This window comes from Mobula hypostoma, chromosome 30, assembly GCF_963921235.1.
Source record: "Mobula hypostoma chromosome 30, sMobHyp1.1, whole genome shotgun sequence".
NCBI classification, from domain to species: Eukaryota; Metazoa; Chordata; class Chondrichthyes; order Myliobatiformes; family Myliobatidae; genus Mobula; species Mobula hypostoma.
In genome coordinates this window covers 13,677,371-13,690,234 of record NC_086126.1, presented here as the reverse complement: position 1 = coordinate 13,690,234, position 12,864 = coordinate 13,677,371, and the positions used below count along the sequence as shown (strand labels likewise).

The 12,864-nt window shown below is 53.9% G+C and overlaps 1 protein-coding gene across 2 annotated transcripts in view; it reads left to right on the top strand.

Moving 5' to 3' along the window:
- Positions 1 to 240: 240 nt before the first annotated feature.
- fosl1a (FOS like 1, AP-1 transcription factor subunit a) overlaps positions 241 to 12,864 on the top strand; it is a 102,235-nt gene continuing 89,611 nt past the window's right edge. The window contains exon 1 of one of the 2 annotated variants that reach the window (XM_063036607.1): positions 241 to 350. In XM_063036607.1, coding sequence (XP_062892677.1) covers positions 270 to 350 — 81 coding nt within the window. In that variant the 5' untranslated portion in view covers positions 241 to 269. Of the gene's footprint in view, positions 351 to 5,891; positions 5,966 to 12,864 lie in introns of those variants that run through there. The other variant, XM_063036610.1, reaches the window with a different exon arrangement.

Below are 12,864 nucleotides of genomic sequence, written 5' to 3'. Positions count from 1 at the left end.
CCGGCGAAAGCAGCGATATCGACAAATTCGCAGCCAATACGGCGCCTCGCTGGAAAGGAACGTCCCGCCCCTCCCCGCAGAGCGGCGCTCCCTCCGCCTGGACCCTTCCGGGAAAGAGGCGCTCCCTCGACGCCGGTCGGGTGCCAGCCTTGCCCTCCACCGGTGAAGGGGGAGCAGGGAGGGATCCCTGCCCGAGAAAGACCCGGAGCCCCCGCAGGGAGGGTCGGTGGGAGCTGAACGGTTTCTGCTCCGTGTGTCAGCGCTGAGGAATGAAAGGAGCCCGGGTGATTTTGCAACGGCCTCTGGGGGAGTGGGGGGCAGCCATTCCACCTCACCCCGGCCGGCTGCTGGTGAGTCATGCCAATTGGGGGAAAGTTCAGGCGAGCTCCACCTGCCCGGTTGCAACGTGACAGAGGGATTCCCTGCGGCCCGGTAGTCGCTACCAAATATGGGCATGTGCGTCACTTGCTGGGCGTCTGATGTAATGCGGGCTTTCATTGTAAAGACATGGTGTTCATGTTGTAATGGATAATTACAAGGCAAGGCTAATCATCGGATGTAATGTACTCAAGATTACAAACACGGTGACATTTAGATTTTGGGGTAGGATTGCACCATTCCAATAGGAAGATTACAGCTTCACATTTCATCCTCTATCCTTCCTGTCCTTTACCGCCCTTCGAGGAGCATAGCTACAAAGACTGGGGGCCCTCCCGGGATACATCCATACCCGGGTAACCGTGGCGTCCATATGGATACATAACCTGCGACTGTTGGGGGACCGAGGGGATAAACACCATCCTTGAGAGGGATGGGAACAATTTAGTTTGTGTTAGTAATTGCGTTAGTCACTGTTATGGTCTACACTTCTGATGTAGCATTGCAGAAACTGATTTGTAATAAAGGGGTTTTTTTTGGGAAGAATACTGGTTACTCTCTGAGAGGGGAAAAAATCACCGAGTCTCTGTCTTATTACAGTGTGGAATAGGCTCTTAAAGAAACCCCCCCTCCCCCCGACTTAATCCTAGTCTAATCACGGGACAATTTACCATGACCAATTAACTGGCCAACCAGTATGTCTTTGGACTGTGGGAGGAAACCCGAGCACCCGGAGGAAACCCACGCGGTCACGGGGAGAACGTACAAACTCCTTAAAGGCAGCGGTGGGAATTGAACCTGGGTCACTGGTACCATTAAGTGCTCACGCTACTGTAACCCTTATGTTTTTAAAAAAAAATTTCCACATTTTCCCCGGAGAAAGTTGACCCTTTCCACCCCCCCCCGGCCCTGTGACAAACCCCTCAGATCTTGTACATTTCACACAAGCTCCCCCCTCCCGTTAAACTCCCACAGATTTAAAGCTGCAGCCGTTGGTGGAGTAGTGATGGGATAGTAAAAAACTCCATGGGCCAAACAGCCTGATCCTGCTCCTGTATCGTATGGAAGCCCTCAGCAGGCCGGGAAGTGGATGTGTGGGAGAGTGAAGCAGTTAATGTTTTGGGTCTAAGAGAGGGAGGTGGGAGTGAGAGGAAAAAAGAAGAACAGGCCTTTCGGCCCACAGATTCTGTACTGACCAACAATCAGGCATTTACACTGACACTGTTCTACTCTCATTCCCGCCACCCCCACCCAATTCTACCCCTCACCCACATAACAAGGGCAACTAACCTACCCACCCCGATGTGGGAGCAACTACAGGGCCAATGGCAGGGTTCTTAGCAGCGTGGGTGAACAGGGAGATTTTCTGGGCCCACGTCCATAATCCCTCAGAGCTGCCGCACAAGTTATTAGGGTCAAGGCCTAGGAGTGGGGGCTAGGCCATTCGTCCCATCAAGTCCACTCTGCCATTCCATGGAGGCTGATTTATTATGCACCCCCCAACCCTGTTCTCCTGCTGTCTCTTCTCCCCCCACCCCCCCCAGAAGCTTGGACGTCCTGGTTACGCCAAGAACCAACCTAACAAACAAGGCACCCAAGTCACCCAAGGCTCTCGCAAACTTCTGAGGGAGCGCCATCACGGAGGGCCTGCTAACGGGTCGCATCGCCGTCCGGTATCGGGGGGGGGGGGTGTCGGGAAACTGCAGAAACTTGTGAACTCAGCCAACTCCATCATGGGCCCCAACCTCCTCTCCTCCGACACCACCTTCAAAGGTTGAATCCATCACTAAGGACCCCCATCACCCAGGACATGCCCTCTTCTCATTGCTCCCGTCAGGGAGGAGGTACAGAAGCCTGAAGACACACACTCAGCGATTCAGGAACAGCTCCTTCCCCTCTGCCGTCCGATTCCTGAATGGACTTTGAACCCATGAACACTACCTCAGTACTTTGTCCCCCCATTATTTTGCCCTATTTTTCCACTGCTAATTTAATTTAATTTTTTAAAATATCTATTTCTAAGGATGATTTGCAGTTCTTATTTTCTGTTGGAATGAACAGCTGCCGCCTTATGACAAATTTCACTGCATATGCCGGCGTTATTAAAGCCGATTCTGACTCTGGCAAACCAGCCCGCCCGTTCGACGCCCCATCCAGCACCCCCACTGCCCCCGAACGCTCCCTCACTCCACCGCCGGTGAGCAGTGTCTGCACACCACGTTTACTGACCCTGGGCTACTCTAACAGCCCCTCCCAAACCCACCGCCCCTCCCGCCAAGGGCAGCGGGCCAGAGGGGAACTCGGGTTTCCTCCTGGTCACACAGCATCCCGTTGGACATCTGTCGCCGTCCCTTCAGTGTTACTGCGTCTGCACCCCGGGAACTTCTCCCCCCCCCAACCTCCTCAAGGGGCAGTTAGGCGGGGGGCCTTGCTTGTGCTATCCTCTGGAAACAGGAGGACGCCCCACAGCGCGGAACGCCAGGCTTAAGGAGAAAAGAGATTAAAAATCTGGCACTAAACCACGCCCCCCCCCACCATCTCCACCATCACCCACTCCCTATCTCCCCAACACCCCAGCGCCCTCTTCCCACGGACAGGCACGGTGATGGGGCAGGCGAAGAATATCATGGGATAGGTGCAAGTGGGTAGGCATGGCCCCGATGGGCTGAATGGCCTCGCCGGCGATTATAAGTGTAAACGCAGTGCGTAGGACAGTGTGTGCGTGATGCTTTTTACAGCCCTTCCCAAACCTGTGCTACCGAAGCAAGCCCGGGCATGCCTGGGCAAGGTAGACAACTTCTCCTGCCTGGTTCTGCCGAAGGGTCTTGGCCCGGAATGTCGACTGTTCCGCGGATGCTGCCCGGCCAGCTGAGTTCCTCCAGCATTTCGTGTGTGCTGCCCAGATTTCCAGCATCTGCAGATCTCCTCTTGTCCGTGTTTAGAAAAACTCTTGTCCTACATTGTGGGCGACGCTTAAATTATGAATTGAAATTATATATATATACACAGAGGCAATTTCCAAAAAATGGTGCGTGATTGGGAGATTTCATGGTGATTTTCATAATCAGCGGCCCAAAATCCATAAGATACACCCAAAGGTATTCCGGAAGCAAAATGTGTGTTGTTAACCCCGTCCCCAAGCTCTCCCGAAACATCTCCACACCTATCAACAGAGGCTCTCTCCAAGGATTCAGGGCCAAAGTAATTGGAGCGAAGGAGGCAATCCCACCAGGGGCATATTTAGGATGGATGCACGTAGCTTTTCTCCCCAGGGTCGGGGAACCAAAAGCTAGACGGAACAGGCTTAAGGAGGGGGGGAGGATTTATACGGCACTTGAGGACAATAGGGGACAGATATGGTGGTGGAGACGGGTACAGTATTACTTAACAGACATTCAACTCCCTCTGATTTCCCATCTCCTTCCCCTTCACCTGTGGTCAATAGACAATAGGTGCAGGAGTAGGCCATTCGGCCCTTCGAGCCAGCACCGCCATTCACTGTGATCATCCACAATCAGTACCCCGTTCCTGCCTTCTCCCCATATCCCTTCACTCCGCTATCTTTAAGAGCTCTACCTAACTCTTTCTTGAAAGAATCCAGAGAATTGGCCTCCACTGCCTTCTGAGTCAGAGCATTCCACAGAACCACAACCCTCTGTGTGAACAACAGGAATTCTGCAGATGCTGGAAATTCAGGCCACACACATCAAAGTTGCTGGTGAACTCAGCAGGCCAGGCAGCATCTCTAGGAAGAGGTACAGTCGACATTTCGGGCTGGGTCTCGGCCTGAAACGTCGACTGTACCTCTTCCTAGAGATGCTGCCTGGCCTGCTGCGTTCACCAGCAACTTTGATGTGTGTTACCCTCTGTGTGAAAAAGTTCTCCCTCAACTCCCTTCTAAATGGCCTACCCCTTATTCTTAAACTGTGGCCTCTGGTTCTGGACTCCCCCAACATCGGGAACATGTTTCCTGCCTCTAGCGTGCCCAATCCCTTAATAATCTTATATGTTTCAATCAGATCCCCTCTCATCCTTCTAAATTGGTCCACTCTCCTTCCTGATCAGCCCTTGAGCTTTTCCACCCATCAGCACCCAGCTTCTCACTTCATCCACCCTCCGACCTCCCCCCTCACCTGGTCTCTCCCCCCCCCCAACTGCACATCTCCTTATTTCAGTCTCTGTCCCCTTTCCTGTCCCGACAAAGGGTCTCGACCTCGAATGTCAGCTGCTCGTTCCTCTCCATAGATGCTGCCCGACCTGAGTTCCTCCAGCATTGTGTGTGTGTGTGTGTGTGTGTGTGTGTGTGTGTGTGTGTGTGTGTGTGTGTTGTGTGTGTGTGTGTGTGTGTGTGGGCGCTGCTCTAGGCAGGCCTATGGATAGAAAAGATTTAATCAGCACCGCAAGCAAGAAGGGGCTTGGAGGGAGAAAGTCGGGCCTGTCTTTTTTTTTCTCCAGAACGAGGGGTCACAGTTTGAGGATAAAGGGGAAGCCTTTTAGGACCGAGATGAGGAAAAACTTCTTCACACAGAGAGTGGTGAATCTGTGGAATTCTCTGCCACAGGAAACAGCTGAGGCCAGTTCATTGGCTATATTTAAGAGGGAGTTAGAAATGGCCCTTGTGGCTAAAGGGATCAGGGGATATGGAGGGAAGGCTGGTACAGGGTTCTGAGTTGGATGATCAGCCATGATCGTACTGAATGGCGGTGCAGGCTCGAAAGGCCGAATGGCCTACTCCTGCACCTATTTTCTATGTCTCTATGTTTTCCGCAACAGGGGCACGAGAGCCTGCGGGTGCCAGAACCTGGGGCGACACGCCGGATGCCCAGGGTTGCTCAGAAGGTCAGGCAACGCCGGCGGACGGTTGGCGTTTTTGGTCCACACCCTTCGAGTGGACTGGAAAGAAAGTGGTGGCGGTGGGGGGGGAGGAGGGAGATAGTGCCGTGTACCACTCATCTGTGCCTTCTAACAGACAGCAACAAACTCAAGAGTTGATCGAATTACACGCACATTTATTACTTGCAAGGGAAAGTCTACCTCCGTATCAGAGTCAGATTTAATATGTTGTGAAATCTGTTGGTCAGCAGAACAATGCAGAACGTAATAGTAATGACTAGAAATTAGAATAAGGATATATAAATAGGCATCTGTTAGTCTCATGAGACCATGGATTTGCGCCTTGGAAGGTTTCCGGGTCGCAGGCCTGGGTGAGGTTGTATGGAAGACCGGCAGTTGCCCATGCTGCAAGTCTCCCCTCTCCACGCCACCGATGTTGTCCAAGGGAAGGGCACTAGGACCCACACAGCTTGGCACCGGTGTCGTCGCAGAGCAATGTGTGGTTAAGTGCCTTGCTCAAGGACACAACACGTTGCCTCGGCTGGGGTTCGAACCCACGACCTTCAGATCACTAGACCGACGCCTTAACCACCTGGCCACGCACCGACAATATATGTATAAAGTTAATTTAAATAAGTAATGAGGTAGTGTTCACGGGTTCAATGTCCATTCAGAAATCGGATGGCAGAGGGGAAGAAGCTGTTCCTGAATCGCTGAGTGTGTGTCTTCAGGCTGCTGTACCTCCTCCCTGACGGTAACAATGAGAACAGCGCATGTCCTGGGTGATGGGGCCGGGGGGGGTGGGGGGGAATTGGCCAAATGTAGGGAAATGGAGCTCAGATGGGCAGCTGTGTCAGCACGGAATAGTGGGGCCAGGGGGCCTGTTTCTGTGCTTTCTCCTTGAGACAGGCACGGGGTTGTCAGTCATGCAGAAACGGAGGCTAGAGAACTGAGAGGGGCTCTCATTGGAACCTATCGAATGCTAAAGGGCCTCGATAGCGTGGACATAGAGAGTGTGTCTCCTGTAGGGTGTGTGTGTGTGTGTGTGTGTGTGTGTGTGGTAAGTCTTGAACCTGAGACTCAGAATACAAGGACGTCCCTTCAGAAGAGAGCTGAGGAGGGATTTCTTCAGCCAGTAGGTCGTGAATCTGTAGGAATACATTGCCACAGGCGGCTGTGTGGGGGGTGGGAAGGGTGCAGTAGATATATCTACACTGAGGGCTGATAGGTTCCTGAATAGTCAGGGCATCAAAGGCTAAGGGGAGAAGGCAGAAGAATGGCGTTGAGGGGGATAATAAATCAGCCATGATGGAATGGTAGCAGGACTCGATGGGCCGAATGGCCGGGTTCTGCTCCTGTGTCTTTTGGAAATCTGTGCAACCTGTTGCCGCAGAGTGCCATGGAGACCAGGTCATTGGGTATATTTGCGACAGAGCCTTGTAGGTTCTCGATTAAGGGTGACAGGGAGAAGGGAGGGGGATGGGATTAAGTTAAAACAATCAACCAGGTTTGAATGGAACAGTAGATTCAATGGGCTGAATGGACTATTGCACAGCGCCAGAGGGAGGTGGGCAAGAAGTGGACGGGTTGGGTCGGAGCCCCAGAAACCCCAACCACCCACACTCCAGAACTTGATCGGCCCCGCTGATTGTTTGGTTAGCGGGGATGTCCGATGAGTCCAATCACCGCGATGTTGTCATCGGCCAAGTAAAAACGGAAGGGCGAAAGTGGGAGAGGGAGGCGTCCCGACGAGGTAGACAGGGAGCTGGTGGGTGGAGCTGAGGGAGGATTAGCGGACAGGAGAAGGGGGGTGTTGTTGGAGGGAAAGGGTATCCGAAGTGAGGGTGCTTTGTAGAGTGGGGGTATTCAGGTGGGCGGGAGTTACAGAGTGGGGGTGTTCAGGTGGCGAGGTGTTATAGAGTGGGGGTATTCAGGTGGGGGGTGTTATGGGGTGTTATAGAGTGGGGGTATTCAGGTGGGGAGGGTGGTATAGAGTGGGGGTGTTCAGATGGGGGATGTTATAGAGTGGGTGTGTTCAGGTGGGGGTGTTATAGAGTGGGGGTGTTCAGGTGAGGAGATGTTATAGAGAGGGGGTGTTATAGAGTGGGGGTGTTCAGGTGGGTAGGGTATTATAGAGTGGGGGTGTTCAGGTTGGTGGTGTTATAGAGTAGGGGGTGTTCAGGTGGGGGGTGTTCAGGTGGGAGGGTGTTATAGAGTGGGGGTGTTCAGGTGGGGACTGTTATCGAGTGGGGATGTTCAGGTGGGCGTGTTATAGAGTGGGGGTGTTCAGGTGGGGAGGGTGTTATAGAGTGGGGGTGTTCAGGTGAGGAGTTGTTATAGATAGGGGGTGTTCAGGTGGGTGGGGTGTTACAGTGTGGGGGTGTTTTGGTGGGGAGGGTGTTACAGAGTGGAGGTGTTCAGGTGGGGTGTTATAGAGTAGGAGTGTTCAGGTGGGGGGGTGTTATAGAGTGGGGGGATTCAGGTGGGTGGTGTTATAGAGTAGGGGGTGTTCAGGTGGGCGGTGTTCAGTTGGGGGGGGGTGTTATGGAGTGGGGGTGTTCAGTTGGGAGGTGTTATTGAGTGGGGGTTTTCAGGAGGGAGCAGTTATAGAGTGGGGGTGTTCAGGTGGGGGGTGTTATAGAGTGGGCGTGTTCAGGTGGGGAGGGTGTTATAGAGTGGGGGTGTTCAGGAGGGAGCAGTTATAGAGTGGGGGTGTTCAGGTGGGGGGTGTTATAGAGTGGGGGTGTTCAGGTGGGGAGGGTGTTATAGAGTGGGGGTGTTCAGGTGAGGAGGTGTTATAGAGAGGTGGTGTTATAGAGTAGGGGGTGTTCAGGTGGGGGGTGTTCAGTTGGGAGGGTGTTATAGAGTGGGGGTGTTCAGGTGGGGGGTGTTCAGGTGGGAGGGTGTTATAGAGTGGGGGTGTTCAGGTGGGGGCTGTTATCGAGTGGGGATGTTCAGGTGGGCGTGTTATAGAATGGGGGTGTTCAGGTTGGGGGTGTTATAGAGTGGGGGTGTTCAGGTGGGGATGTTATAGAGTGGGAGTGTTCAGGTGGGGGAGTTATAGAGTGAGGATATTCAGGTGGGAAGTGTTGTAGAGTGGGGGTGTTCAGGTGGGGAGGGTGTTATAGAGTGGGGGTGTTCAGGTGGGGTGTGTTACAGAGTGGGGGTGTTCAGGTGGGGGGTGTTATATAGTGGGGGTATTCAGGTGGGGGGTGTGTTATACAATGGGGGTGTTCAGTTGGGGGTGTTATAGAGTGGTGGTGTTCAGGTGTAGGGTGTTATAGAGTGGGAGTGTTCAGGTGTGGAGGTCTTATAGAGTGGGGGTGTTTAGGTGGGGGAGGTGGTCAGGTGGGGGGTGTTATAGAGTGGGGGGTGTTCAGGTGGGGGGTGTTCAGTTGGGAGGTGTTATAGAGTGGGGGTGTACATGTGGGGGGTGTTATAGAGTGGGGGTGTTCAGGTGGGAGGTGTTACAGAGTGGGGGTGTTCAGGTGGGGGGTGTTATAGAGTGGGGGGTGTTCAGGTGGGGGGTGTTCAGTTGGGAGGTGTTATAGAGTGGGGGTGTACATGTGGGGGGTGTTATAGAGTGGGGGTGTTCAGGTGGGAGGTGTTATAGCGAGGTGGGGGTTGTTATAGAGCGGGGGTGTTCAGGTCGGTGGGGTGTTATAGAGAGGCGGTTTTCAGATGGGGAGGGTGTTATACAGTGGAGGTGTTCAGGTGGGGGGTGCTATCAGGTGGGCGGGTGTTATAGAGTGGGGGTGTTCAGGTGGGGGGTGTTATAGAGTGGGGGTGTTCAGTTGGGGGTGCTATAGAGTGGTGGTGTTCAGGTGTAGGGTGTTCTAGAGTGGGGGTGTTCAAATGGGGAGGTGTTCAGGTGGGGGCTGTTGTAGAGTGGGGGTGTTGAGGTGGGGTGGTGTTATAGAGTGGGGATGTTCAGGTGTGGTGGTGTTATAGAGTGGGAGTGTACATGTGGGGGGTGTAATAGAGTGGGGGTGTTCAGGTTGGGGGTTGTTATAGAGTGGGGGTGCTCAGGTGGGAGCTGTTATAGAGTGGGAGAGATCGGTGGGGGGTGTTATAGAGTGGGGTTGTTTACATTGGGGTGTTTTAGAGTGGGGGTGTTCAGGTTGGGGGTTGTTATAGAGTGGGGGTGTTCAGGTGAGGAGGTGTTACAGAGAGGGGGTGTTCAGGTGGGTGGGGTGTTATAGAGTAGGGGTGTTCAGATGGGGAGGGTGTTATACAGTGGAGGTGTTCAGGTGGGGAGGGTGTTATAGAGTGGGGGTGTTCAGGTGGGGTGTGTTACAGAGTGGGGGTGTTCAGGTGGGGGGTGTTATATAGTGGGGGTATTCAGGTGGGGGGTGTGTTATACAATGGGGGTGTTCAGTTGGGGGTGTTATAGAGTGGTGGTGTTCAGGTGTAGGGTGTTATAGAGTGGGAGTGTTCAGGTGTGGAGGTCTTATAGAGTGGGGGTGTTTAGGTGGGGGAGGTGGTCAGGTGGGGGGTGTTATAGAGTGGGGGTGTTCAGGTGGGGGGTGTTATAGAGTGGGGGTGTTCAGGTGGGGGGTGTTCAATTGGGAGGTGTTATAGAGTGGGGGTGTACATGTGGGGGGTGTTATAGAGTGGGGGTGTTCAGGTGGGAGGTATTATAGCGTGGGGGTGTTCAGGTGGGGGTTGTTATAGAGCGGGGGTGTTCAGGTGGGAGCTGTTATAGAGTGGGAGAGATCAGGTGAGGAGGTGTTATAGAGAGGGGGTGTTCAGGTCGGTGGGGTGTTATAGAGAGGGGGTTTTCAGATGGGGAGGGTGTTATACAGTGGAGGTGTTCAGGTGGGAGGTGCTATAGAATGGGGGTGTTCAGGTGGGCGGGTGTTATAGAGTGGGGGTGTTCAATTGGGGGTGCTATAGAGTGGTGGTGTTCAGGTGTAGGGTGTTCTAGAGTGGGGGTGTTCAAATGGGGAGGTGTTCAGGTGGGAGGTGTTATAGAGTGGGGGTGTTCAGGTGGGTGGTGTTATAGAGTAGGGGGTGTTCAGTTGTGGGGTGTTATAGAGTAGGAGTGTACATGTGGGGGGTGTAATAGAGTGGGGGTGTTCAGGTTGGGGGTTGTTATAGAGTGGGGGTGCTCAGGTGGGAGCTGTTATAGAGTGGGAGAGATCGGTGGGGGGTGTTATAGAGTGGGGTTGTTTACATTGGGGTGTTTTAGAGTGGGGGTGTTCAGGTGAGGAGGTGTTACAGAGAGGGGGTGTTCAGGTGGGTGGGGTGTTATAGAGTGGGGGTGTTCAGATGGGGAGGGTGTTATACAGTGGAGGTGTTCAGGTGGGGGTGTTATAGTGTAGGAGTGTTCAGGTGGGGGGGTGCTATAGAACGGGGGTTTTCAGGTGTGGGGGTGTTATAGAGTGGGGGTGTTCAGGTGGGGGTGTTATAGAGTGGGGGTGTTCAGGTGGGGGTGTTATAGAGTGGGGGTGTTCAGGTTGGGATGTTATAGAGTGGGGGTGTTCAGGTGGGGGTGTTATAGAGTCAGGATATTCAGGTGGGAAGTGTTATAGAGTGGGGGTGTTTAGGTGGGGGTGTTCAGGTGGGGGGGGTTTAGAGAGGGGGTGTACATGTGGGGGGTGTTATAGAGTGGGGGTGTTCCGGTGGGAGGTGTTATAGCGTGGGGGTGTTCAGGTGGGGGGTGTTATAGAGTGGAGGTGTTCAGGTGGGAGCTGTTATAGAGTGGGAGAGATCAGGTGGGGGCTGTTATAGAGTGGGGATGTTTACGTGGGAGTGTTCAGGTTGGGGGGTGTTATAGAGTGGGGGTGTTCAGGTGAGGAGGTGTTATAGAGAGGGGGTGTTCAGGTGGGGGGTGCTATAGAATGGGGGTGTTCAGGTGGGGGGGTGTTATAGAGTGGGGGTGTTTAGGAGGGGGCGTGTTATAGAGTGGGGGTGTTCAGGTGGGAGGTGTTATAGAGTGGGGGGTTTCAGGTGGGGTGTGTTAGAGAGTGGGGGTGTTATAGAGTGGGGGTGTTCAAATGGGGGAGGTGTTCAGGTGGGGGCTGTTGTAGAGTGGGGGTGTTGAGTTGGGGTGGTGTTATAGAGTGGGGTGTTCAGGTGTGGAGGTGTTATAGAGTGGGGGTGTTCGGGTGGAGGAGGTGTTCAGGTGGGGGGGGTGTTATAGAGTGGGGGTGTTCAGGTGTGGCGGTTTTATAGAGTGGGGGTGTTCGGGTGGGGGAGGTGTTCAGGTGGGGGGGTGTTATAGAGTGGGGGTGTTCAGGTGGGGGGTGTTCAGTTGGGGGGTGTTATAGAGTGGAGGTGTACATGTGGGAGAGATCAGGTGGGGGGTGTTATAGAGTGGGGTTGTTTACGTGGGGGTGTTATAGAGTGGGGGTGTTCAGGTTGGGGGGTGTTATAGAGCGGGGGTGTTCAGGTGGGGAGGGTGTTATAGAGTGGAGTTGTTCTGGTGGTGGTGTTATAGAGTAGGAGTGTTCAGGAGGGGGTGCTATAGAATGGGGGTGTTCAGGTGGTCGGGGTGTTATAGAGTGGGGGTGTTCAGGAGGGGGCGTGTTATAGAGTGGGGGTGTTCAGGTGTAGGGTGTTATAAAGTGGGGGTGTTCAGGTGGGGGTGTTATAGAGTGAGGGTGTTCAAATGGAGGAGGTGTTCAGGTGGGGGCTGTTGTAGAGTGGGGGTGTTGAGGTGGGGTGGTGTTATAGAGTGGGGGTGTGCAGGTGGGGGAGGTTGTCAGGTGGGAGGGTGTTATAGAGTGGGGGTGTTCATGTGAGTGGTGTTATAGAGTAGGGGGTGTTCAGGTGGGGGATGTTCAGTTGGGGGGTGTTATAGAGTGGGGTTGTTAACGTGGGGGTGTTATAGAGTGGGGGTGTTCAGATGGGGAGGGTGTTATACAGTGGAGGTGTTCAGGTGGGGGTGTTATAGAGTAGGAGTGCTCAGGTGGGGTGTGCTATAGAATGGGGGTGTTCAGGTGTGGGAGTGTTATAGAGTGGGGGTGTTCAGGAGGGGCGTGTTATAGAGTGGGGGTGTTCAGGTGGGAGGTGTTATAGAGTGGGGGTGTTCAGCTGGGGAGGGTGTTGTAGAGGGAGGTGTTCAGGGGGGGGTGTTATAGAGTGGGGGTGTTTAGGTGGGGAGTGTTTTAGAGTGGGGGAGTTCAGGTGGGGGTGTTCAGCTGGCGGGTGTTATAGAGTGGGGGGGTTCAGATGGGTGGTGTTATAGAGTAGGATGTGTTCAGGTGGGGGGTGTTCAGTTGGGGGGTGTTATAGGGTGGGGGTGTTCAAGTAGCGGGTGTTATAGAGTGGGGGTGTTGAGGTGGGAGGGTGTTATAGAGTGGGGATGTTCAGGTGGGGGGTGTTATGGAGTGGGGTTGTTCAGGTGGGGGAGGTGGTCAGGTGGGGGGGTGTTATAGAGTGGGGGTGTTCAGGAGGGGGGTGTTATAGAGTAGGGGGTGTTCAGGTGGGGAGTGTTGGTTGGGGGGGTGTTATAGAGAGGGGGTGTTCAGGTTGGGATGTTATAGAGTGGGGGTGTTCAGGTGGGGGGCGTTATAGAGTGGGGGTATTCAGGTGGGGTGTGTTATACAGTGGGGGTGTTCAGTTGGGGGGTGTTATAGAGTGGTGGTGTTCAGGTGTAGGGTGTTATAAAGTGGGGGTGTTCAGGTGGGGGTGTTATAGAGAGGGGGT